Source organism: Arabidopsis thaliana, chromosome 2, assembly GCF_000001735.4.
Source record: "Arabidopsis thaliana chromosome 2, partial sequence".
Taxonomy (NCBI): Eukaryota; Viridiplantae; Streptophyta; class Magnoliopsida; order Brassicales; family Brassicaceae; genus Arabidopsis; species Arabidopsis thaliana.
Genome location: NC_003071.7, coordinates 14,481,363 through 14,506,454, shown reverse-complemented (window position 1 = coordinate 14,506,454; position 25,092 = coordinate 14,481,363). Strand labels below are relative to the sequence as shown.

The window sequence follows — 25,092 nt, the reverse complement described above, 5'->3', positions numbered from 1 at the left end:
ATATATGCAAATTAGAGGCGACTGGGTATTTCTCATTGGCATCAAAGTCTCTACTCTGCTAGAGACTAAGAATATATCTATACGTTCCATCTTTCTCAGTGAAAATATGATTTGGACAGGACATCTTACAAATGTGGCTTATACTACAAGAGTGCCTTAAAAAAAAAAAAAAGAGCTGAGAGTGAATGGTGTGTGGATTGAAAATAAGCGGCTTGTGTTTACTGTTTACCGCCAAAGATGGTTGATGATGTGATTGTGGGATCACAGTGTCTTTTTCAACAAAAAGAAGAAAAAAAACATGTATGTTATTTTCACGATTTTAATTGTTTGTCGTAATATCTTTTTAGTGTGGAAAAAAAAAGGTTGGTTTTTTTGTGAAATGTTATTAAGCGGAATATAATCATGAATTATTTTGAAATTTAATTTACGTGTCTAGAACTATGAGCAGTACGAAAAGACGAGTATTAGTTCCAAAAGTCTGTTCTTGCTACGTTAATCCAGTAGTGATATATAAGAAAGAGATCCTCTAGTAGAAGTCAAATCCTTGATTAGGTAATTTCGTGTTCAAGATACGTTATAAATCACTCTACGAATGGTAGTAAAGGCTGTCTCAACCACGGATATCATCAGATTTGGGATAATTAACGTAAGAGTAACGTTTTCAAGGATAGTTTGCTCTTAACTACTCTGGCTGAGATGGATCAAATGCCAAGAACAATCCGGAACTGACGTTCACAAATTCTCTTTGAAGTATCAACTCTGAAACCATATTTCAAAATCTGATTACAATACAAAATGGACAAAGGTGTTTAAAGTTTTAGCAGTCAAAAAATGTGTTTTAAATAAGCTATTTTTCCTCTGATATCTTAAAACATAGGTGAGGAGCTTATGCCACTTGTTTACTTGTTTTTCTTCTTCCCAGCTGATTTCTTCTGACCACTCCTCTTGAATTTTTTGAACTTGGTGGTGGCAAGTGCTTCTGCAGCGCTCTTGCCTTCCATTTTCTTTGCCATCTTGACCACACTTGACATCCCTCTCACTGCAACTGCCCGTTGCTCTGGTCTACGGCTCATCATCTTGCGATCGAGTGGCCAATAGGCATATGGTTCAAGTTTATCTTTCTTCTTAAGATCGCCACTTGCCTTTTTGCTTGCATACTCTTTGCCTGTGTAAGCGTATCCAGACTCTGATGTCTTCATCCGCTTTTGGTTCTTCTTGGATGAGTTTCCAGAGAAACGGCTGCCTTTGCTACTTTTGGCATCTGAATCTGCATCAGATAGTTCCTTCCTTTTAGACCTCTCTCCTTCACGAATAACTAGCCGCCCTTCCACATCAAACTCTGCTTCTTCATCCGAGTCAGCTTTCCGTTTGCGAAGTTCACTTGACCGAAGAGCTAATCTTGTTTTGTGCTGATCCATTAAGTCAAGCGGTTCATCATCTGACTCATCCACTTCAAGATGACTCTGGTTCCGACTTTTCTTGGATCTGTAATATGTCATCAACACGTCGGTTAAGTAGATCCAAAAGCATAGCGATACAAGATTAGTGCCAAAATGTGTATATAACAACCAACCTCAAAGCGGATGCCTTGGATTTTAACAAAGAGGAAGCCTTGCTGCGGCCATGAGACTCCGCATCCATGTCGTCTCCGTCACTGTCCTCACTGTCCGCGTATACATCAGAAAATATCTTGGTATCATTCCACCTGCTAACCCTGGAAGACCCAAATAAAAACAATCAGTACTTGACCACTCAGAAACTTCTATGAGACCATATGCCAATTGAGTTGGTAAGGTACTTTGATGAAGTATCTTTTGAATGCTGCGATTTACTGATGTCAGAGCCAGCTGCATATTTTTTCTCTTTACGTTCCTTGATCTGAGATGAACCAAGAGAAAATGTATGAGTATATGACATAATACAGATACTGAAGTTTAAGCAACTTTGAACACTGTTAGCAAACCTTTCGGATGTTTGTCAGGAGTTTCATATGTTCCTCAGGCATCACAGACTTGACAGCCTCCGTGCCACATTTCTTGATGAGCATCTCCAACAGAAGCCTCACCTATTATACCAACATGACTCTTAAAAAAAAAAGACAAGAATCCGCAGAAACAAATCATAATATATGCCTGCCGCTAAGAAACAAATTTTATGTACAAGCAAGAGCTCAACATGGATAAATGTGTGCGTCTGAGTTGTGTGAGAGAAGGTAAAGTTGCGGTAATGAGATTCAAATTCTAGGCATCAAAGATGTCATCTTGGGCATTCTGTATTAATAAAAACATATCAGAAACACACCTTTGCTTTGAACAGATTTTTTGTTCCTTCTGGCCACTTTAGTAAGCCTTCAACCATGCTCTTTAAATTTGCGTGTAGTCCTTCAACGGGTGATTTAGCCACCAACACCTTCAACAAACCTAAATTTGCCTGTTTCCCAAAATACATTAGTTGTAAGTTTCAGAAAAAGGAAACAGTTCATTGTGTATCATTGATAAAGTTGTGGACTCTTGAAAGGGAAGATGAGTAACTAACTTTTGTAATTTCTTTATTTTTCCTCTGGAGGAGAAGAAATGTTGAAGGAAGTAAATTGTAAGCACTAGATATGAGATCGGAGAACTCATATGTCAAACGAGCTACACCCTTGACAGCAGCACTAATCATTTGAGGTTTTTCGCCAGCCAAGCAACCAACCACCTGTGAGGTTGTAGCAGAGGTCAAAAATCAATATTGATAAAGAAATGAAAAACAACGCTCCTGCAAAAAGGATTAAACTAATACATACCATATCGAAGTACCCATGCAACTTCTCGTTGTCTCCACCATTCTCCTCATCTGCGTATGCATGACCAATCTGAACAAGCACGTCATAGGCTCTGTTTCTTGTTTTTTTATTTACCTGCAGAAACAACAGCGACCTGAATAATGATTATTACACGATCATAGTGTCACAGTTTCAAGCAATGGTTTCTACCTCCTTTAAAGCAAGTATAACTTCGGGTAGAAAAGAAGAAACAATGTCTTTTCTCTCCTTTAAATCATCCTGTACAGGAAAAGAACCATCAGAATCTAGGAGGACTATTTCCCTTATAACTCAAAGTGAAATGCAATCCAAACTAAAACCTACGTCTTTATTATGATACATTTAGTCAAAATACACATAAAGTAAAAAGGTTAAAGCACATAAAGTAAAAAGGTTAAAGCTTCTTACAGTCCTTGATGCATGAGCTAACAGGAAGTATAAACAATCAAGTTTATGGCGTTTGGCAGAGACATGGCATATATTGTGCATCAGCACAAGCAACTCCTCGAGGTTCTTTGAAACAAATCCATCAGAACTCTGGCAATGTATAAATTCATACCAAAAGACATTAGTCAAGATTTATTTGTAAATGAGAGAGCTTAGGTCAATGGTTTTCAAGGACCTTAAGAAACAGCATCAGTGTTTAGAGGAAACACTGATGCTGTTTAACATAAATAAAATAAGCATATATTATGCAGACACAAAATGTCATCATTGCATCCAAGCGAAGAAGATTTAGACGCTAAGCAAGCATAGAATCAGTCGGCTATGCACAAAAGAAAGTAATATACATGACCTAGTCGAGTGTAATCAATACCTTCAAAATGACCGAAAGAACTTTGTACGCTTTCTTTTGAATTAGGCCCTTGGAATCCTGCAGTTAAGATCCACATAAGCACATAGGCGGATAAATCGCAGCCACGCCAGAACCCAGAATAATAAATCATTCAATACAAAAGATCATTTTACAAACCTGCATTGCAGGCTTCAGAGAACTGAATATGGTATCTACTTCTTGACCATCCAAACCCGGTAAGAGTGAAACTAACAGATCAAACAACCTTGCCCTGAAATGAATAGCAGATTATAGGGTCAATTTAACTAAGCAACTAGAAACACAAATCGGAATAACAGTACCTTAAGTTGGAAGAAGAATTTTTGTCTGCGGTGTTATCCACATCCATCCCACTAACAGGACTTTCATCTTGTGCAATGGCAGTTTTGGTAGCCTCTAAAAGCTCTTGCAGAGTCTTGAAAAGTAGCTTTGAAACAGTCTTTTTCTCCGCTATGGAAGCTAAGTTACCTATCGCAGACTGAAAGTAAGACAACGAAAGTTATCAAATACTGTGACAAGCTCTGACTTAGTGAACTATATCTAATTAGTGAGGGACATCGACCAGTTACACGAGAATACAACACAAAGATGAAAAAGTTCTGGTGACATTTAACGATGTAAGGTAATCGAATACCCTGCCAGCCATCTAAGGTTCTTAATTACCTGAAGAGAACCGCCATCATCTTTGCTACATTCATGAAATATCCTTGACAAAACATCCAATAATTTAGGAGCACATAACCGCAGAACTTTTAAATTAGCTGCCGCATGCTGTGAATCATAACGAGCAGTAGCTCGTTGCATAGCAGGACTAGCATCATTAGTAGGTACTTCTTTCCCCTCAACAACTTCCTTATTTTGTTGAATCAGAATATTCAAACTGGCACATATAATTCCATGGGTCTCAGCCTGTGTTTGAAGAACTCCACATAATATTCGCCCCAGATCGGCAAAACTCTCCACAGTATCCACGGGATAATTACAGAATGAAGGTAACAAAGCCCATAATGAATATACGAGAGAATCCACACTCCTGGATGCTACAGGAAGACCTTGTAGCTTGAGCTGCCATCAAAAACAAATAGCAAAATTAAAGAACAATAAAGAATGCATACATCATCAAATAGCGGGAAATAATAAAAATTACCTTTTGAGCTTTGTGGCTCATTGTTTCGACCATGCTAAAAATAGCCTCTGTGAAGAAACTTAGGCGTCCTCCAACTGTGTACTGCTTCAAGATTGGGAAGAGCCAAACTTTTACCTCAGACAGATCATTAGCTTCAAGGTTTAAACGCACAATGCTTAAAAATGTTTCAGGTCCCATAGCACCAAGGGCTGATCCTACACACTCATGCAACTGGAGATCGCCAATAAAGATAATATCAGAAAAATAAACAGTCAGGAAATTATGGAACGTGACTAACAAAAGCAAGGTCTAATACAGTGACATGTTGCATCATCATATATCGTACAATCATTCATTTCAGACTAAAAAAAGTGAGAGCACGTCTAAGTAACAGAATAGATATTTCGTGTATCCAATTGCTGTACCAACAGCATGATCCACCACTAAGTCAAGTAAAAAGCAGAAAAAGGTTTACACAAGAACTGTAGCCAAAAGATCAAGCATTTTCAAACTTCAATATAAAATCAACACACCCTAATATCTATTGACATAGTTGCATATGCTCAAATCATTTCATTTCTTAGAACAACTCGCCATATATCTAATTGTTATTGACATTCTATGGTCAAGAAACAATGGAGACAAAATACTGCGTGGTCAATGATTATGCCAAGATAAGAGAGTAAAAATGACATCACTATCTGAAGTATTTGTACCCTAAACTAGAATGCAGCAGATGATCATTCAGCTCAAGGACAAGTATAGTACAGTTACCTGCTTCCGGTAAGGAAATCCTTCATCAGGTAAATCTTGCATATCAGATAAACCCTGGAGGGTGTTCCTCATAAAATATGCAGAATGTTCACCTGAAAATTGCGTGAAAGAATTAGCACATGAACATTAAGCAGATAATCTTCAACAAGAAGAAACAAATGAAAACTCAGGATAAAAATAATAATTACCTAATTTATCAAACATTGCTGAAACTACTTGAAAAGCCATATCCCAGACTGCATGGTACTTGTAATCAAGCAAGCTCTCAACTGTTGCACACAGCTTTTCGATGACTGTTGGACTAGGCTTCCTTACATTCAAGTTTGAATTCCGGATTTCATTGACACCTTCTCTGATCAAGCTTTCGTCAATACATGAAAATATCAAACTCTTCAACGCATCAGTTGCTGCAAAGATAGCCTCCTCGTGTTCAGATGCAATAATATCTGCCAAAAGAAGCACATAGATTATGTCAACAGTAGGATAAATTACATTAAAAAGAAAGCAGTATGTTTGAGAAATTCGGAAACCCGAAAAGCAGGAAGGTGCAAATACAACAGCATACCATTCAGACCATTGAACACACTAGGAAGTTTAACCACACAAAGATCTCTGTTTAGGGTAAAACTCCTAGTCATCCCAACTTTCAGTAAACGTGCTGTAAAGGTCATGGCATCAGCAGATGTTTCATGTCCCGAGAACAGTCCAGCCGCAAGAGATAACACTTCGAGCAGCGCCTCAACCGGAACCTCGGAGGTTGGATTGAGACAAACTGCATTTAAAGAGTCTATCACTGGCCTTGTAATGTATGGATCGCGAAGAATCATCAGCACCTTAAATCCCTCAATCAGAGTAGCAATGTGCTTTTTTGACATCAAGGCCAAGCATTCTTTTAGAGTGCTAAGAATGTAAAGCACTTGCTTTGCCCCTCTGGCTCCTTCGGTAGAACCCACTTCCGATTTATGGGCGAGGTCTAAATAGTTCTGGAACATTTCTGTAATAGCTCCACTGACTGATTGCCAGGCCTTTGTTCCATGGGATTTCTGCAGGACATCACGGAGACAGGAGCTTGCTAGCTTTCTTACCTGGATTTAATAGAAGAAGATCGTCAAAGTCTGATGCAGACCAAATCATCAACACAGGTAAATTTGTAATTTACCTTTCCGTCTGAATGAGTTACAAAATTCAGTAAGATGTTGTAGGAATCAGAGCCTTCGTTCACCATAATGGACTCAACCGTTGTGAGAAGGTGAACCAAACACTTCAATCCCGAAATCAAGCACTCAGGCGTGGCTGATTTCAGACGCAGAACATTGAGGACGAGACGCAAAGCCAACCCATCCCTCTTCAGTACTCCTGCTGAGACTTTAGGGAACACAAGGGAAAGGATGACAATATGTGGCTGGACGACATCTACAGGTGGTTCAGCATGTGCTGAAAAGAGGCTGTCTAGCGACCTGCATGTGCAGGCAAAGTAAGCAACAGGTGTCCGACGATGATTATCTTCAGCCAGAGTTTTTGATAACTCCTCGATGACAGCGCATAGATGTTCATGGTCTGGTCTTTTGGACTGCGATAAGCGAGAGCGCATATACTCCCCAAAATCTTCAGAAACAGGCAGGTCCGGTTCTGAGGGTGTAAGGCACATGCTGGTTCCAATGTCATCACATAATAATTCCATAACTAGGTTCCGTTCCTTGACTATATCCAGCTAAAATTTTTACAATAGAACGGTAACAATTAGGTTAATCAACCACTTAACTTTGAGACTGAAACCAACTCAACAAAAAAAACAAAAAACTTACTTTTCTTTAAGAATTGAAGAAGCTTGCTTGGAAGGAATAGTAAAAGTAAGATGGAGATTCTGATAAGATGGTTAAAAATATAAGAACACAAAGACAGTACCTTTAATGCAATACTATACAATCTTCATAATTATTTTAACAATCGAAAATAATCATCAATATAGCAATAAAACTAGACTCTAGCTAAAATTTTATATGAACAAAGCGTGATTGAGGCTTCGAGAGAGTGAAATACACACTCAAAAATTGAAGCTTTAGGGTTGCAGAAGAGACTCAGAAACATGAAACAAGCAAACAAACAAAACAGGTAGAGAGAAGAATAAAGCTTCAGAATTTAGATTGAATCCAAACAGAAATAGAAGAGAATAATGTTTGTCGGGTTTCTTACCTGAAAACAGAGAAGTTGAAGAATCCCTCGTTGGATTTGAAGATCGATGACGACTAAAAGAGACTGCCACAAGTTTTGGTGTTGGCGATTATGAAAGGAGAAGAAGCATTTAGGGTTCACAGAAAAACCCAAACCAGGGTTTAAGCGACTCCCTCCGGTTTTGGTAAAGTGATTGGTTTAAAGTTAAAATTAGCACCCAAATGTTAGCTAGAATTCGGTTCAACCGGTCAAACCGACCAACACGGTCTATATTTGCAATTTAGCAGGAACCTTTTACCAATTTATGGTCCAATTTATATTTTAACAAATCTCCCTCGCATATTCATGGCACAATTACAAATAGTTTTGTGGTGTTTGGATCAAAGTATCAAACTTCAAATCACAAACATAAAGGTTTATACAATTTTCAAGCTCACTTCAAGTTCCTCTTTGCTACAAGGTTTTTGTAAAACTTGTGTGTGCGGAAGAACAATACAGAAGCAACCAAAGAGCCAAAGAGAGCCACAGAAGCCATGATCATAAAAGATGTCCTGAAACATTGACTTCCAAAGCAAGAATTGTCATCTTCAGAAGCCACTTTGTCGTAGAAGTAACCTATCACTTTCACAGAGAGGATGTACGACCCGATGGGACCTGCAATCGAAATCGTGAAGTAAATCGTTCCCATATGCCGGATCCCAAATATCTCTGATGTGATTGTTGGCATCAGCGACCATTGCGAACCGTAAGCCATACCGATCAAAACTGAACCGGCATAGAGACTGCCTTGTACACCAGAGGCAACTATGATATGGCCTATAGCCATAACACCTAGAGTTATGGCCATGAAGATCGGTCTTGGCCAGCTGTGTTTGTGTAAGAATGTGTCTGAGACATAACCAGCCCCGAACCGGCCCAGAAAGTTCCATATGCTCCAGAGAGAGACTAGAGAATTGAGTTGAACAGAAGAGTAGCGAAGAGACTCGCCTATCTGTCTCATGTTGTTTACAGTCGCGAATCCAGAACCCATCCCGCATAGCATTGCCAAGAAGAGTAGCCAAAAGTTCACTGTGCTCATTGCTTCCAGTATGTTTGAATCTTCAGCAACCAAATGATCTCCATCTGCACAACATTTGTAAAACAGTCAGTGTTCCCGTTCTCATGCTGTTCAATTAGTGTGCTGGCTTAGGGGTGCCTAATCTAAATATGTGTAAGCATATTTACCGGGAAAAATGTTTGAACTAGGAGGGTCGAGCAAGGCAGATGTGTCGAGAACAGGACCATCCAGAGAAGAAAGTGTCTGCCTTTTTTCTCGTAGGGCTCTTACAGCAACCAAGAGGGGAGAGGCAAGCAACAAAAGGACAAGGATGAAGGAGAAAATCTGCATTGAGCGTGATAAACCGAGAACGTTTTCAACCGTTATAACGACCATAAGATAGGCGGCAATGATCATAGAGATCGCAGAGAGACCATCCAAGTGTTTCTTGTCACTAATGGTCACCGTTTCATAAACTCTTACAAAAGGCATAGCCAAGAACATGACAAGCGTTGGTACTATGGCCAGGAGAAGAATGAAAGTAGCGGGGTTACCTTCACCACCGCAGACCGCATGGTACAACTGAATCAGAATTGCTCCACTTAGTCCTAAAAATCCCTGATGTTCAAAGATAAACACAATTAGAGGAAAATGAGTCAGTTTTTGGATACATCAAGCTGAGAGAGTAAACAACAAAAAGACTCAAGTGAAACAGACTAATCACCATCTAGGATGCAAACAAAGCTCCAAATAAAAAAATGTGAGTCTTTTGTCAATAAAGGTGAAGTCTTTTGAGACTTCTAAACACACAAGATCGACCAAATTGTGTTTCAACTTCACCCAATATGATGATTCTTTAACAAAGTTACAAACTTTTTACCTGCATAATACCAACAGCAGTCCCACCATATTGAGAAAAGTTCCGAGCAGCCGTCACAACATTAGCCGTATTGAAAAACGGCAAGGAGTGACCAGCCAAGAACACGAACAAGCACATCAACGGCACAGGCGGCGGAGCAATCAACCCAACCACCGAAGCCCAAATAAAAAAGAATCCAACAAACCACTGAACCAACCCAACGAAAACAACAACCCAAGGCCCACCAAAACCGCGTGACTTAGAAGTCATAGCCGTGTAAAGGAAACCGGAGATGATACCAAAGGTACCACCGATGTCTTTGAAGACAGAGACGAAATCAAGAGTAGACTGGTCATAAGATTGAGATGATTTGAGGATTGAAGAGTAGATAGCGAATGTGTATGTAGCTCCGCTAAAGCTTTGAATCCATATACTCGCTGCTGCTGCTACCCATTTCGTGTTTATTCTCTCCATTGTCTCCAATGCTTTCAATTTTACTACACACAACTATATAAGGAAATCTCCAGGCTGAATCTGATGATGATGATGTCATTGTCAAAGGAAGAGAAGAAGTATTCAATTGTACTCTGGACACCGTTAATCATCGTGATTAATTAGCCTTTTAATTATTTGCTGCTCTTGCGAGATCTAAAAGGTGTTTAAGTTGACAGTTGAGCTAACGTTTAATATAATCATATAAATATGAATTATTACTAAATCTTTGAACGAGACGAAACAGCGATACGGTTTGGTTTTCAATAGTATATTCGTTATTATCAGAACCGCATCGCTCTTTATCTGCCGCTAAATCGCCATTTCCATTCAAAATCTTGAAAACAATTTTAACAACCAAAATTTCTATTTAGATCGAATAATAGTAAATTTGTTGTGGATAAAATTTTAGTTATCAGCTTACCGAAACTTTTGACTTGTGGCAACTGGCAAGCGGCGAGACCACTAGTCAATTTTCGCACACAAATTATCAAATTTCTGAAAAGTCATATTTAGGTTAAATGACTGATGTCAATAAAAAGAGAAGGTAGGTCATATGTATGATCATGACTCAATTTTTCCTTTCAATGAAATAAATTCACAACACACGCTTTCTACAAACAATAGATATTAACTTTTGAAATTCGAGGGAAGAAAGAGCCACAAATTAAATGAATATGGAGCCACGATTCAGACCCCTAGGTTCATAGAGATTACTTCAAGATCCTCTTAGCCACAAGCGTCGCATAAAACTTCTTTGTGCGGAGGAGCAACACAAGAGCGACAAGAGAACCAAGCAGAGCCATGGCCGCCATTATCAAAAACGAAGTCCTAAAACAGTGATTTCCATAACAAGAATGATCATCTTCAGAAGCTACCTTGTCATACAAGTAGCCTATTACCTTCACTGAGAAAAAGTACGAACCAACCGGACTAGCTATCGAAATTGTATAGAATATAGTTCCCATATGAAGAACCCCGAATATTTCAGAGGTTATTGTTGGCATGAGTGACCATTGGGAGCCGTACGCTAAACCGACCAACAAGGATCCGATATATAGGCTTCCTAGTAAACCGGAGGCCATGACAATGTGACCTATAGCCATAAGGCCAAGGGTTATGGCCATGAATACCGGTCTTGGCCAGCCATGACTGTGTAAATAGGTGTCTGAGATGTAACCCGACCCAAACCGGCCTAGAAAGTTCCATATGCTCCACAGAGACACTAGAGAATTGAGTTGAACCGTAGAGTAGCGAAGTGACTCGCCCATCTGTCTGATGTTGTTTATTGTCGCAAGTCCTGAACCCATTCCACATATCATTGCTACAAATAGAAGCCAGAAATTCGTTGTGCATATTGCTTCGAGAACGTTCATGTCATTGGTCATGACATCTTTAACATCTGTCGATTGATTGAAATGTGTTAGGAATTTCACTTCGATAAGCATAACTAAGGGACCTAACTAAGATATATATAAGGGTATAATTCACTTCAAGACCACAATATACATATATCCTTCGTCAATAAATAAGAAAACCAAAACTAAACCTTACCGGAAGAAGAATTGAGCTTAGGAGAGTCAAGCAATGTGGTTCTCTCGGTAACAGGAAAATCCAAAGACAAGAATCTATGTTCCTCTTCACGTTGTGCTCTAACCGCCACTAAGAGAGGAGAGGCGAGCAAGAGAAGTAGAAAGGTAAAGGAACATATCTTCATAGGCATTGACATTCCGATAATGTTTTCGACCAATATGACGACCATAAGATAGGTGACGATGATCAAAGAAATGGCAGAGAGACCGTTCAAGTGTTTCTTGTCGCCTGCGATGACTGTGTCGTACGTTCTAACGAAGGGCATCAACGTCAAGATGAGAAGTGATGGTACCACGGCCAAGAGAAGAATGTAATTCCTTGGGTCACCTCCACAGAAGATGTGGTACATTTGAACCAGAATTGCTCCACTTAGTCCAAGATAACCCTAAAATAAAAAATAAGAAATACAACACATAAGGGCTACAAAACTTATCAAGTATATATATGTTTGTAATGAGAATTATGTACGTATGAAGAATTATCTATGATTGTTATCTACCGATGTATCTTATTTAGTGGTCTACAAGACAACATCCAAACTACTGATTTTCACTAGTTTATGTAACTATATATAGGAAAAATGACCGGTCATATGTATCATCATTTTAATATATCGACTGTTTTTTTTTTAATACAAGAATTAATATCTTATTTCTCACGTCTCAATATAACCTACCTTCATAATGCCAACGGCGGTCCCACCATAGTCGGAGAAGTTACGAACGGCGGTGACCACAATCGCGGTATTAAAGAAAGGCTGACAATGACCAGCGAAGAACATGAACAAACACATCATAGCCACGGGAGGCCGTGGGATCACTCCTGACGTCGCCATCCATATGAATCCATATCCGACGAACCATTGGAGTAGCCCCACAAATATAACCAACCATGGCCCACTAAAGAAGCCACCATTACCGCTTTTTCGGCTTGCAACCGCGGTATAGAAGAGGCCGGAGAGGATGCCTACGTTTGCTCCGATGTCTTTGTAGACAGAGACGGTGTCAAGAGTAGATTGGTCATAAGATTGAGATGATTTAAGAACAGAAGAATAAATTCCAAAAGTGTAGCTTGCTCCGCTGAAGCTTTGTATCCATATGCTCGCCGCTGCAGCCACCCATTTCGTGTTTGCGAACTCCATCTTTCTCTCTTTTTCTCTTGTTCTCTATGTCTATCTACATCGATCAAAATGAGTATCCATTGTCTTAAAATGAAAGTAAAAGTCAACTTTAAATTGAAAAGTTTGTATAATCGTGGGCATTAATTGGCCTCGTTAGACCAAATATAACCGGATAATTAAAACAAACGGGACAAGCAAACCGAGTTCCAACTAGACTAAACCAAATTTAACCGATAACACAACCCCATAAAACTACACGAAACTTTACAATTCCTAAACCGAGATACCTGAATCCAGATCTGGGTAAACACAAAGCTAAATCTGAAATGTCTACCATGTGAAACGAGGAAGTCCATTAATTAATAATCTATAGAAACAGCTGTATAGAGGAGAGATTAATTAATTGGACTACATTATATAATCAATCAAATGTATATGAATTTAAACGTGACGTTTTCAATAAAATATATTTATTCATTTTATTCAATGTGATTATAAAAACCAGACATGTAGGATGTAGCTGGTTCGTATAATCTTGACGAATCGATGACAACAACGTAGATCAGCAAATCTTTCAACAGCAATGCACAATCATATAACTTAAGACAATAACTTAACTAACCATCTTTTTATATTATGTGCCAACTGCCAAGTAGTAAAATGAACCTTATTCAATCCTATTAAATGATTTTAAGTTTTAGATGATTTTAGGTGAATTTTGGGAAGTTATTATGATTTGTTGTAAAATCTCCTCAAATTTCACTTAAAAAGTTGAAACTAGGAGATTTAGATTTTGTATTTTTAACTAAAAAATCCTCTATAAACCCTTGATGTCACTAAAAATCCAATATTTAAAAAGTTTCCAATAGCAGTGAATTTTAAAGTAGCATTTCAAATCACTAGGTAAAATGGTGAATAACATAAGATTTATTCCTTTTTGTTGCTAAATTTCAAATCACTAGGTGAAATGGTGAATACCTCTCTAACTTTTAATTTCAAAAAAATTACATTCAATTTCTATTAAAATTAAATGCAATTATGTTTCTTATCTATATATATTTTGTCTTAGAACAAATCTTCTCAAAATGACTATAAAATTATAATATTGGATTAAGCATTTTGTTAGTTATCCAAACATAGTTATACAATCGACGATATCATTAGGCTACCATATATATGTAGGGTAGTTCGAAAATGGTATATATTTCCCTGTTAACAAACAAAAACAGTATATCACGTATAAAGGATTGTTTACGGTAATGTACTAAAATATAAACTCAAACTCATAAACACGAATATAAACAAGGAGTAAACTAATGAAATTACGTACATTAGAAGACAATCGATATAAATTGTACGAGTTCTTAATTATCATATTTGCAAGAGATGCCTATTGGATATTATCCAAGCATACGTTGCTTAAAAGTTAAAAAGACAAGGTTTAAGAATCTTAAGGAAAACATTATCCATTGGCGAAGGCCATTTACTTGCCAAACTAAATCCAGATTTTTGTGTTACTTAATTAGATTTGCATGTGGTATTTGCGTACGTGTTGAATTAAACCAAAACTGTAAGCAACGAATAATCAGGATAAACCCGTTTACGTGGTTTGTTCCGTAGCCAGCACAACACCATGACTTCACAGTTTATATTTTATCGACATACAAATATAAGTATAACTAAACAATATCTAAACTCCTATAACAATTTCAGTTTAGCTCTCATCTATTGCTATTCCCAAAATCGGAACCCTTATCAGTTTTTTTTTTCTCATTTTTTTAATTTTATTTTTTGGTGCAAAAGAAAATTCTTATCAGTTTTTATCACATAATTTATGAGGCTTACTACCTGTTTGATTAAAAACAAAAGAAGCTTACTACTTCTAGTCTTCTACCACAAATTCCAATGCATATTCAGGTATAGTACTACTAATGTACTATAGTAGTATTAATTTATTACTATTTCTCACTGAAATGATTACTCCACCAGATAATTTAAATCTTCCAGAGTATATAATATTCGCATTTCAAGATAGATCTGAAAAGTAGGGCCTGCGTAGACTCCGCCAATTTTCATTTTTCAGATCCTAAAAGTCTAAATGCCGAGCCAAAGATTATTTTGTTGATTTCTTGTTAATCAACGAAAAAAAGGAGAAACAAATAAAAGAGATGTCATTCACTTTAGTACTTATTAGCGTCTGTAGTTTCAAGTGTTTTTTTCTTCCTTATATATCGGTTGAAAAATAAGCTTAGGAAAACAAAATAGAAATTTTAGTAATTGAGTCATCAATCATCATAAATTGTGAAATCTAAGCGCTATAAGGAGACAATTGTTAACCTTGTTTAGATGAATTTTTGTGTTTATGGTGAATCAATCTTTCATGGTTCTTTCATCATTAGGTGTTCTTAATTACTAATTATTTTTGTCTTTATTAAACTGTCTTAAGCACTTGGTTTTGCAAAATAATTGTGGTGTTATCTTGTAGTTTGATCTCAAAATACTATTTCGTATAAAAAGTACTAAAATTTAAACATTGTAAAGTCTTAAACATTGTAAAATTTCATAATTGAACCTCTATAATTAAAAAGAACGAAAATCTAATTATCAAAATGAGTTGAAAATAACTAAAAAGCACCTTTTTCAAATATTACTAAAAGTTAGAACTACTAATTATTTTTTTTGTTTCTATGTTTAATAAAATGAATTTATTTTGTACTCTGCTACCGGCCGCTAACGTTAAAACACAGCACCATATATATAGAAAATAGTACGCGTGGGCCGAAAGCAATGCCCTGATGTGTCTGTACCCGCAGACGTTTAGATTCCTTTCCCAGTAAAACACACAAAAAGTGTTGTTTCCAACTTCCCATAAGTTAATTCATCTTAGCTTTCTTAAACTATTTAACGAAGTTATCATATTTTTAATTGTGTAGAAGATTCGAACTTATCACATACTCCGTTGATAATTAAAAATCTGAAAGAGCAAATGTTACTAGATTACATACTAGTTTTCATTCACAATCTCAAAATGTGATCGACTAAAACAATCTGGTTTTATAAAATATAGTTCAAAAAAGATTTTAGTTTTTCAAAATTGGAACTGATCTCGACCATGTAGTTTTGTGTGCCAATCTGCAGTTACTTGTCACATACAAAACAAAAGTAGCATACATTATTTGACAAGTCTGTCTCCGTCCAGTCCAATTTATAGTGTTACTGTGTTAGTAAATACTAAACGAAACTTGATTCTATGTTTTTCCAAATCGAAAAATCAATCTGGATCACGTAACTTGATTCAGGTTCTTGTAAAACTAAACGTCCACAATAACATTCATGATCATACATTTTTTTCTCCGCATTCATTGAATTTACGTATTTAAACATATTTAAATGAAAATATTTTCAGAATAATTACAAAGGACATATCAAGTTTTGTATACAATGGATGAGAAAAAGTCATGAGACACAAGTTACGAAATATGACAAATTCACGTGTATTTACGTCATATTCTTTTTTAAAAAAATAAAAACTAAAGTTTCATTAGTTGATTTTAAATATAAAAATTAATGAATTTTCATTTAATTATACATAAAATTCATTTCCTTGCAAAAAAAACCAGAGGCTGATTTGACATCTTATCAAGAGTAATATAATTTCCTTAAACAGGAACTAAAAGTGTCCAATTTGTTTCTCTTAAACCTTGTTGGTATTCCAAATCTATTTTGAACATTCACGGATCAATCATCATCTCGTTCACAAATCACAGATTAATTATAAGAGAGACAAAAATAATGAGACCAAAAGGACGATCCAATCGAAGTCCCAGTCTGCGTTACTCTCGGACACATATAGATAAGATATGTCCACATATCATAAAGTAATTTTGCTTTAGCAAACCTTCATTATTATATAATACTAATCCAAGTGTAAAAGTGTACAGATATAGAAAGTAAGCGGGGTCCGCACTCAATGCCATGATCATGATGACATCATCTGATCTCATAAAACAGTACAACACAAAACCCCAAAACAACTTCTTGTGACTCTCTACGTTTCCTTCGTCTTCTTCTTCTTCTCTCTTCCCTATATATAAAACCCTTCATGTTGTTTAGATCAGGTTAAGATCATTTTGAGTCTCTCCAAACCCTAATATCAAATTCTCATCTCATAACTAACAAAAGCATCCCAAAATTTCTAGTAAATGGCGGAGGAATTCGATGAATCTGAGGTAGTGTTCTCCGATGGTTTAAGCTCCGTTCTCCATAAAGAGAACGAGAATCGCCTGTTTGGTTCTGATATGGAGAGGAAGAAGACGAGGCGGATCAAGAGGACGACGACGGAGAAGGCGTCGTTGTCGAGCTCGCTTCCGGTGAGTATCCCTGAGAACATCTTTCGGAGGTACGTTGGGAAAGAGGAGGATGAATACTCAGAGGAGGAATATTCCGAAGGAGGAGGAGAGATGATTCCGCCGCATATTATGATCGGACGGAGGATCCAAGGAGGACAAATGGCGTTTTCCGTTTGTTCAGGTAGTGGAAGGACTCTTAAGGGAAGAGATCTGAGCCGGGTTCGGAATTCGGTTCTTAGGTTAACCGGTTTTTTGGAGGCTTGAACCGTTACCGGTTTGCCATACTTCATCATCTTTTCCCAACTCTTTTGTTTTTTTGCATATTACGGAAAATTGCTAGTGGATCCCCGTGTTGTTTATTTAAGTAAAGGGTGGGGAAAATGTGAAACAAAGCTTTCTCCTTAGTTTTTGTTTTTCCATATTCTTTTGTTTTTCCTAAATTGTAATAGGAAACAAGGAAATTTCGGGTTAATTATGAGAAGAATAACAATAATTCTTGTGTTAGGATTTAAAATGCAAGGCTTGTCAAGTGTATTTTTGGGGGTACTTAATTGGAATTATGAAAGTGTGATGAATATATTTGAGTTAGGATTTATGTAGTGCAGATGTGGACAAAAGCCAAACAGAAACAGCTGTTCTGTTGTCATTGATTGTGAGAGACAGTGAGAGAGCGAGCAAATTTGTTGCCTGTGACATCAAGAAGAGAAATGTACTTTATATTTTTGTTAACTCTATAAAAATTTTGGAATCACTAACATATAAAAGACACATAATTAAAGGATAAGCATATTAAGCATAGCAATGATAAGGTCTGTATCAATCTCAAATATTGTGCGTTTAAATTTCTTAGCTAAAATGATTATTTGAAAATTGTATATACAATTATACATACGACATAATTCATCTTTTAGTTTGCTGCGTATGCAATTTATCAAAAAAAAAAAAAAGAACACATTTTCACGTATTAAAGCTAAATTAATGTTTTTAATGAAAAATAAACAAAAAAAGAGATTGATACGAGACATAAAGAACACATAAGACTTTTCCTTTGAAAATTGGTTTTTTAACAGGCCCATTAAGAAACCAATTAGCCCACTAAAGAGCCCTACATATACATTGAACCGGGGGAAAAATTCTCCTATTTTAATTCAGAAGACGGGAAGAAAGGGGACCTTCGAATTATCGAATCACGAAACGTCGACGAAACCAAAAACAAAAAAAAGTCTCACTCTGTCTCTCACATTCATTGATAAATGTGCTCTGTGCAGAACTGTAAGCACGCCGCTCACCAAAGATCATTACTTTTACTTAAATACACTCTTAACTCTTAATTCTCTCTCCCTCTCTCTCTCTTTTTTAGTCTTAGGGTTTAACCCTTTTCCCACCGCTAATACTGCTACCACGCCCAATGGCTTCACTTCTTTTGAGCTTCCCTTCCAGATTTATCTTCTCCAAAGAGTAAGTTTGGCTCTGCTACTTTTCCATTTTTGAGACTCTTATACACGCAATGTCGGTCTTAAAGTTCATTACTTTTAGAGTTTCAACATTATTTTTTCTGGAATATTTTCAATATCTATTGCTTCACATTTTGATTCTGTTTCTGTATGTGGGTTTCTCAATTAGGGTTTAGCCAAAACCAGTTCTTTGCGTACTCTCAAATTAAACACTTTAGCTTCATATGTAATGTGGTGTTCTAAATCTATTGTTGCTCATTTACAGAGTATAATGAGAAGATTTTATTTGCTCTGTTTTTGTTTTTTAGGGTCTCTGCTTTAGGTTCTCATACTATGGAGATGATGTCAAGAAATGGTTGGAGGATAGTAACCTGGCTTCTTACTCCAATTTTGTATCAACCCAATCGGTGAGTTGATGTGCCTAAGATTGGGTGTAGGGAATGAAGCAATTGGTCCGTGCTTGTAGGATAGATGTATAAATTTTCAATGTCTATCTTCTTATCTTTCTGTTTCCTATATTATTTGGATTCTTGATATTACAATCGTTTATTTTGATGATGATTCTAATATTATATTTAACTCCATTACAAAAATCATATGCAAATAATGAATCAATCTCGTTTAACTTTCACAATGCAAACAAACGATTGATCTTGCGTTAGAGAGTATCGCTTAAATAGATATCTTTGTGTAGGCTCTCAATGTCAATAACTGCAGATTGAAATATCCACATAATCAAGTTGAAATCGAATAGTTTTTGACCTCGAGGGTCAGGTTTGAAAATCAAGGAATGAATGCGCTTGTGCTGTCTCTACGTGCATCATGTTCTTGAGGGACTTCCTGCGTGTTGTTGTTATTACCCTTTCCTTGACCTAGCCAAGACATTGTGAGTCTTGATGGGAAAACTTTCTTGCTTGATTCTTGCTTTGGTGCCTTCTTCTTCTGGTCATTGACTGCGTGCGAGAAGCTCCTGAGTTCGTTAAGCCGCTTCATCTTTTCTTTCTTCTGCTTCTTCTTATGGAAGGAGAGGAAGAATAAAGCCACCACTTTGGTGACCTTGTTCCCTGAAGCAGTAGAAGAAGAAGAAGAGGCTTTCTTGAGTTTTAAATGCCGGTTATGGCGTCGGGGACAGCTCTTGGTGATTCTGATCAGGAGTTTCCTACATGGTCTGAGAATCTTGTGGTTTAAGGTAACTAACGACTCAGCCCCCCTCATCTCTTGGTTGTTTTCCTCTGTTTGTAGAAAAAAAGAGAGAATGTAAGAAGAAGAAGGAGACAGAAGCAAAGGTCTGGGATAATGTATGTGTTTATGTGATTATGTTGGCTTCTCTTTTGTAACCATGTCCATTGTACATTGCAGGTGGGTTTCACGTTTTGTTGTGTTAAAGAGTCACTTAGTTTGTGGAACACCATGATTCTAAATTAGAGAAGAGACTTTCTCTTCTCTCAGCTGACTCAGTCTTCTCTACTTAGTATTAGATTTTGTAGCCATTTTCTCAAGAAGCCAAGTCTCAAAAAGTCAACACCAAATTCATATATTACCGTATCTTGCCTTGTAATAAGATGAGATTAGGTTTAAAGATCTCATGTAGAAGTAAGCCCATTAACATTTTGTATTGTACAAATAAATCAATCATCTTCTTCTTGAAGATTTTTTTTTATTTAGTTTGTTTTTGAGATTTATTTGAGATGTCCGTATGATTGTAAAAGGACGGTAGAGATCACACCACGTCACTAAAGCATCTATACATGCCACTTAAAGTTGACATTGTACAACACATCACATCAGCCTGCTGAAATGTCAATCTGGGTGCATCCTAGGTTCGCGTCAGACCCTACTCGGCCAATTCTAGACAAAATAGGTCTCAGATCGAAGAGTTTAGATCTGAATAATAGATTTTGGGTTTCGTAGGCCGGACTAGTCTACACCCATTTTCATTTTTTTTTTTTTTTTCCTTGGCTCAACTTCAAATACTCATTAACCAACGTGTTTACAATAACCAAATTAAATCAAAGTGCTTCTAAGCCACTGTGGCACAATAGAAAACAATTTGGGATCATAATTCGAGAACGAAATAGATTCCCGTGCTATTCTATCCGCCACTTTGTTACCGCCTCTTGGAGTGAACTCGAACTTGACCTCTTCAAAATGATGGAGCAGCTGCTGAATGTCTTCCAAAGCCGGTTGAAGGGTTGGCCAAAAGTCATCAGAATTCAGCAGATTAACTAGAGCTTGAGCATCAGATTCAAAAATTATTCTTTTATAGTTAAATCTGCTCATCGTGAGAACTGCCCACCGCAAAGCTTCCAGCTCTGCTTCCAACACATTCTTCGTCCTTGGCAGAGCTCTTGCTCCCATCCACAAGACTCCTCCACTCTCGTTACGGAGGATCCATCCAATACCACACCTAGGATTTTCCAACTGCCATGTAGCGTCTGTGTTACACTTCACCCATTGATAAGGAGGAGCTTTCCATTGCACCGAAAGATTTCTCTCCACTTGAGGACCAGAGGCTTTCCCTTCAAGCTCCCGTCTAGTACTCCATTCCTCAAAGTCTTCCATCGCTCGTCTCAGAACTTCCGGGGCATCATACTCCTTTCCTTTAAACATCAGCTCATTCCGTGATTTCCACAGACGCCACAGGAGCCAAGGCACAAGATTGCCAATTTTTCCCAACTTTGGAATTTCCACTTCCAAGTTAAGAACCCAATACAAATTGGCGTACAAAGAATCAGTCCACTCTCCTTCAGGATATGCTGGGATCGGTGAAATAGCCCAGACAAGTCTAGCGAAGCAACATTTGAATAATAGGTGGTTCACTGTTTCTCTACTATCTGGACATCTCACACAGCTCGCCTCTCTAAATAGATGTCTATAGGCCATATTTCCTGCTACCGAGAGACAATTAGATAAATTGAATGTACTATTTTTCATTTTCATTTTTTTTGAAGCATCTTTTCAAAGTATTTATAGTTGAATGTTTTTCTTTTCTGTTAAAGGATCTTCATTAGTTGAATGCTTATACTTTTTAAAATAATATATTTTTTGCTTGTTTTAGTTTTAAAAAGTATATTTAGTAATCATTCTAAAATTTAACAAAAATAGTTTCTATTAAACCTATCCCCTTTATTAAGGCTATATGTTAAGAATTTATAAAGAACTACTAAGTTTGTTAGATATGCAGTTATGTGAGAAATTAATAATTTCGTGCTGTTTTCTTTAGCATTTTGTTTGAAAATGTTTCACTATATTATTGACGGATATTATTTTGTTTGTATCCAAAACAGTGAGTGATGTGAACAAGTTGTTGTTAGATGACATTTCTAACTCGAATTTAAATATAAAGTTGATATTGTTCAGGTTGTTTTTCTCTACTTGATATGATGAAGTTACGTATTGTAGAGTATAAATAATTATATGACTACTTTTAATTGGTTTTAGGTCGACATCTAATGACTAATAGTGTGTTTGGGTATGACTTTTTGTTAAAAACGTGAATGTGTAACATCATGACAATATTAATATATTGAATCTTGTGTATTGGTCTTATAGTAAATCATAGTTTTAGAGGGTAGAATTTCTAAGAAATACACCAATGTCACCATGTGTAATTAGTTCTTATAATTATCATCCATTTTTAAAATTGGAGGCCCAAATTTCTGAGAAGCATGCTTATCGCAACACATCATTATGACATGTTTGTAAAATTTTCAACAGATTTGTGGTTATTAGTTCATAGTTTCTCACTTTATATATCAATGATAATATGTTACTAATGGTGTTTGTATTTTATGTTCCATATAAAATCGGGGATTAACAAAGTGATAATTGTGAACATACAATTTGATTTGATTTGAAAAGTGATTAACTAACTGATTTGATATTTAGCATCTTCGATATATTTAAAAGAGTCTCATGCATTTCCACAATATATCATTATTCTAAATTAATGGAGACGTTAAATCGATTATTCCGACTGTTGTGTTGACATATCATGCATACTTATCCATAATCAATTTGCCCCAAAAACAAAACAAAAACATATACATAATCAATTGATTTGTCCGAAGTAAGTATAAGACTATCAAAAACGATAGAAGAAACAATAAACGATATAGTTCATAAATCAAAACAAAGACAACACTCAACAGCAAGGAAGTACCAAAGTCAATATCTTCAAAAGTCGTCTTTGCCTTTCTGTTTCGTTTACCGTTTCTACTTCTACATTATACGCATACTAAATTAAGTAAGCAAATTAAACTCAAGTGTCACTTATACAAATACCAATAATTGTATTTTATTTGGTCCCTAATTAATTTAATAGTTTTATTTAAAAATTAAATCTTGTTTCATAAAATGTTTTATTTTTCTTTGTTCGGTTTCCAAATTCTAAACTACTAAACTAAATTGATATCTCTTCTAAATTAACATATTTTTATTTTTTTACAACATTAGAGATAAGGTGATACACTGATACAATAGATGGAGAGAGCTCATTTTACGTATATATATAATAAAAGATTTTTGTTTTGTTAGATAATCTAAAATATGATTGTTACGTCGATTTAACTTATCCATACACTCTTCTTTTGTTACTCACTCGCATATATATGATTGTATTGTAGAATGTAGATTACCTTGTCATTCTTCTTTAATTTGTTCTTCATTCACAAAAGGATCAGAAAGCTCGTGAGTTTCTATTTGATATAGTACTCTGCCAATTAAACTTCCTTTTCCTATTTCTTCATTCTTCTTTTCAAAAGGTATTATTTTTATGTACTCAACATGGATACGTGCATGCAGGAATTAATTGCTGGTGATCAGAATATGGCTGATCAAGACTTTCCCTCCGTTATAAACATAGTTCTTCTAGTCAAGCTTCTGGACCATGTTGCAGCTACTCAAAACCAAAATAGTGGGCATCCGTATACTCACCAGGTCATAATATGAAGTGATATCTCGTATATATGAGCTTTGCCTTTAGATAACATCGGTGCGATAGCCGTCATTCTCACGACCGATCGATTTGATTACAACAAATAAACAAACAAACAAACAAACAAACAAAGTAGCATGTTTCTTATATGTTCACGTTGTCATGCCAGACTATTTTTTAGGAATGGCTATTGTTAATAGATTTTTAAATATTGCCATTCATCGATTTCTCAGGAAGGAAATAATATGCCGGGAGAAAAAGAAAAGAAGATCGAACCTAAGAACCTTACAGAAGCAGAGTTAATAACGATGGAAGAAAAGTCCCGGATGGAGCATGAGCATACCATGAATATAATGGAACACAAAGTAAAACTGTATTTAAAACTTCGTATAGGTTTAAACATGTTCTTGACAATACGTGATTGATTTTAATATTCTCTCGTTATCTATCTTTCAGGTGGAGCATGCGCTAAAACAAAATGAGGAAACATATGACAAAGAGATGCAGCATTGTGTGATTGATGTATCCAACTCTACTGATAAAGTACTAATAAAAGATCGACCACATAAATTCGGTGTGATACTTGCACAACTTTCAAATTATCATCTACTTTTATTCTGCATGTTTTATTGTTTTTGTTTCTTCTACTTTTGCATTTTTCCAACTCTATTGTAATGTTCGTGCGTCAATGATGCCTCCATACATGCATGTTAAACCTTGTTTGTTAATAAAATGTGTTTACTAAAACATACAATAAATCTGAACAAACGCCAAATTACAAATTTACAAGTGATCAAGATGTGGATTTTCAAACTAATATTTACGCTTTGTATAAAATCTTGATTAAAATCAGTAAAAAAAAACGAGTAACGGTCAAGAAAATAAATGTTGATAGAGATCAACATAAAGAAATGTAAGAAAGAAAAACCACGAAGCAGATTATTTTAACTTTCAGGAAGTTTTTAAGTGATCCAGTGGATAGGTGGTCCATATATAGTCCATACGTTACATGTTCAAGCATTGACTTCTAACTTTCAATAGATAAAGGACCCATACGTTACATGTTCAACAATGAATTTATAATATAGTACGTACGTGGTGTTTAGTCCCAACTTTGCTCCTCTCATATATACGTGTTGTTTAGTCCCAATTTTCCTCCCCTTTCACGCCTCAGTCTCATCCTGGCTCTCATATAGACATTACAAAGTTTGAGTTTATCGGACTGTTTCTTTTTTCTCATTTTATTTTATAATTGCAAAATCAATTACGTGGTGTTTAAGCCTAACTTTGCTCCTTTCATCATGGCTCACATGCATAGACGTTATAAAATTTGTCTTATTATACTGTTATTTTTATCATCTACTTTTATAGTTTTTACAAAATTAGTTGAATTTGTTTTTTAATAATGTAATTAAAAAGAATAATATTTTTACTATTAAGAAAAATATCAAGTGGTCCATTAATGAAAATTAAACCTTACTTTTTATATATGATTTAACTTATCCATTCATTTTTCTTTTGTTATTCACTCATTTATATATAT

General features: G+C 36.1%; 8 protein-coding genes across 10 annotated transcripts; 3 read left to right on the top strand and 5 right to left on the bottom strand.

The window, feature by feature from the left end:
- Window positions 1-645: 645 nt before the first annotated feature.
- Window positions 646-7,865, bottom strand: AT2G34357 (ARM repeat superfamily protein). Its single transcript, NM_201868.3, has 20 exons — window positions 7,732-7,865; window positions 7,344-7,402; window positions 6,698-7,249; window positions 6,104-6,623; window positions 5,727-5,984; window positions 5,539-5,630; window positions 4,786-4,995; window positions 4,302-4,703; window positions 3,941-4,116; window positions 3,777-3,870; window positions 3,621-3,677; window positions 3,212-3,340; window positions 2,975-3,043; window positions 2,786-2,899; window positions 2,536-2,697; window positions 2,302-2,430; window positions 1,964-2,065; window positions 1,799-1,878; window positions 1,574-1,714; window positions 646-1,485 (listed from the first exon to the last, which is right to left on the bottom strand). The coding sequence occupies exons 3-20, from the start codon at window positions 7,217-7,219 to the stop codon at window positions 900-902; spliced, it is 3,843 nt and encodes a 1,280-aa protein (NP_973597.1). The 5' UTR covers window positions 7,220-7,249; window positions 7,344-7,402; window positions 7,732-7,865; the 3' UTR covers window positions 646-899.
- A 79-nt stretch (window positions 7,866-7,944) lies between these two features.
- Window positions 7,945-10,249, bottom strand: AT2G34355 (Major facilitator superfamily protein). Of its 2 annotated transcripts, none has more exons than NM_001336509.1 (3): window positions 9,471-10,249; window positions 8,935-9,364; window positions 7,945-8,832 (listed from the first exon to the last, which is right to left on the bottom strand). In NM_001336509.1, the coding sequence occupies exons 1-3, from the start codon at window positions 9,471-9,473 to the stop codon at window positions 8,144-8,146; spliced, it is 1,122 nt and encodes a 373-aa protein (NP_001323589.1). In that variant the 5' UTR covers window positions 9,474-10,249; the 3' UTR covers window positions 7,945-8,143. The 2 variants fall into 2 exon arrangements, with proteins under 2 accessions (NP_001323589.1, NP_850229.2); NM_179898.3 differs by having other exon boundaries at window positions 9,627-10,249.
- Window positions 10,250-10,623: 374 nt separating this feature from the next.
- Window positions 10,624-13,147, bottom strand: AT2G34350 (Nodulin-like / Major Facilitator Superfamily protein). 2 transcript variants are annotated; one of them, NM_001336508.1, is made up of 4 exons: window positions 13,098-13,147; window positions 12,367-12,865; window positions 11,652-12,075; window positions 10,624-11,499 (listed from the first exon to the last, which is right to left on the bottom strand). In NM_001336508.1, the coding sequence occupies exons 2-4, from the start codon at window positions 12,829-12,831 to the stop codon at window positions 10,811-10,813; spliced, it is 1,578 nt and encodes a 525-aa protein (NP_001318352.1). In that variant the 5' UTR covers window positions 12,832-12,865; window positions 13,098-13,147; the 3' UTR covers window positions 10,624-10,810. The 2 variants fall into 2 exon arrangements, with proteins under 2 accessions (NP_001318352.1, NP_850228.1); NM_179897.4 differs by lacking the exon at window positions 13,098-13,147 and having other exon boundaries at window positions 10,638-11,499; window positions 12,367-12,884.
- A 3,540-nt stretch (window positions 13,148-16,687) lies between these two features.
- On the top strand, window positions 16,688-17,871 carry AT2G34340 (senescence regulator (Protein of unknown function, DUF584)). The gene has a single exon (NM_128986.3). It carries the CDS (start codon window positions 17,013-17,015, stop codon window positions 17,421-17,423), a length of 411 nt encoding a protein of 136 aa, NP_565785.1. The 5' UTR covers window positions 16,688-17,012; the 3' UTR covers window positions 17,424-17,871.
- A 583-nt stretch (window positions 17,872-18,454) lies between these two features.
- Window positions 18,455-19,930, top strand: AT2G34325 (uncharacterized protein). The gene is made up of 2 exons (NM_001336507.1): window positions 18,455-18,617; window positions 18,922-19,930. The coding sequence occupies exons 1-2, from the start codon at window positions 18,568-18,570 to the stop codon at window positions 19,022-19,024; spliced, it is 153 nt and encodes a 50-aa protein (NP_001324653.1). The 5' UTR covers window positions 18,455-18,567; the 3' UTR covers window positions 19,025-19,930.
- AT2G34330 (LOW protein: protein BOBBER-like protein) lies at window positions 19,054-19,916 on the bottom strand. Its single transcript, NM_128985.2, has one exon. It carries the CDS (start codon window positions 19,826-19,828, stop codon window positions 19,397-19,399), a length of 432 nt encoding a protein of 143 aa, NP_180980.1. The 5' UTR covers window positions 19,829-19,916; the 3' UTR covers window positions 19,054-19,396.
- Window positions 19,931-20,617: 687 nt separating the features above from the next.
- On the bottom strand, window positions 20,618-21,496 carry AT2G34320 (Polynucleotidyl transferase, ribonuclease H-like superfamily protein; the record flags this gene model as incomplete). Its single annotated transcript, NM_128984.1, has 1 exon — window positions 20,618-21,496. One exon carries the CDS (start codon window positions 21,494-21,496, stop codon window positions 20,618-20,620), a length of 879 nt encoding a protein of 292 aa, NP_180979.1.
- A 1,763-nt stretch (window positions 21,497-23,259) lies between these two features.
- AT2G34317 (avirulence induced family protein) lies at window positions 23,260-24,305 on the top strand. The gene is made up of 3 exons (NM_001336506.1): window positions 23,260-23,551; window positions 23,783-23,914; window positions 24,006-24,305. Exons 1-3 carry the CDS (start codon window positions 23,399-23,401, stop codon window positions 24,222-24,224), a joined length of 504 nt encoding a protein of 167 aa, NP_001323697.1. The 5' UTR covers window positions 23,260-23,398; the 3' UTR covers window positions 24,225-24,305.
- Window positions 24,306-25,092: the final 787 nt, after the last annotated feature.

Bases quoted from the DNA above. Each gene is read 5' to 3' on its own strand.
- AT2G34357 (NM_201868.3), bottom strand. From the start codon at position 7,219: ATGGAATTATTATGTGATGACATTGGAACCAGCATGTGCCTTACACCC. The intron at 3,871-3,940 runs GTACTGTTATTC...TATTCATTTCAG, and splicing joins AATTCTTCTTCCAACTTAAG to GGCAAGGTTGTTTGATCTGT. The intron at 1,486-1,573 runs GTTGGTTGTTAT...GACATATTACAG, and splicing joins TCCAAGGCATCCGCTTTGAG to ATCCAAGAAAAGTCGGAACC.
- AT2G34355 (NM_179898.3), bottom strand. From the start codon at position 10,079: ATGGAGAGAATAAACACGAAATGGGTAGCAGCAGCAGCGAGTATATGG. The intron at 9,365-9,626 runs GTAAAAAGTTTG...TTTGAACATCAG, and splicing joins CTGCTGTTGGTATTATGCAG to GGATTTTTAGGACTAAGTGG. The intron at 8,833-8,934 runs GTAAATATGCTT...AATGTTGTGCAG, and splicing joins TAGTTCAAACATTTTTCCCG to ATGGAGATCATTTGGTTGCT.
- AT2G34350 (NM_001336508.1), bottom strand. From the start codon at position 12,831: ATGGAGTTCGCAAACACGAAATGGGTGGCTGCAGCGGCGAGCATATGG. The intron at 12,076-12,366 runs GTAGGTTATATT...TTTTTATTTTAG, and splicing joins CCGCCGTTGGCATTATGAAG to GGTTATCTTGGACTAAGTGG. The intron at 11,500-11,651 runs GTAAGGTTTAGT...ATCAATCGACAG, and splicing joins TAAGCTCAATTCTTCTTCCG to ATGTTAAAGATGTCATGACC.
- AT2G34340 (NM_128986.3), top strand. From the start codon at position 17,013: ATGGCGGAGGAATTCGATGAATCTGAGGTAGTGTTCTCCGATGGTTTA.
- AT2G34325 (NM_001336507.1), top strand. From the start codon at position 18,568: ATGGCTTCACTTCTTTTGAGCTTCCCTTCCAGATTTATCTTCTCCAAA. The intron at 18,618-18,921 runs GTAAGTTTGGCT...TTTGTTTTTTAG, and splicing joins AGATTTATCTTCTCCAAAGA to GGTCTCTGCTTTAGGTTCTC.
- AT2G34330 (NM_128985.2), bottom strand. From the start codon at position 19,828: ATGAGGGGGGCTGAGTCGTTAGTTACCTTAAACCACAAGATTCTCAGA.
- AT2G34317 (NM_001336506.1), top strand. From the start codon at position 23,399: ATGGATACGTGCATGCAGGAATTAATTGCTGGTGATCAGAATATGGCT. The intron at 23,552-23,782 runs GTCATAATATGA...TCGATTTCTCAG, and splicing joins GGCATCCGTATACTCACCAG to GAAGGAAATAATATGCCGGG. The intron at 23,915-24,005 runs GTAAAACTGTAT...TCTATCTTTCAG, and splicing joins TGAATATAATGGAACACAAA to GTGGAGCATGCGCTAAAACA.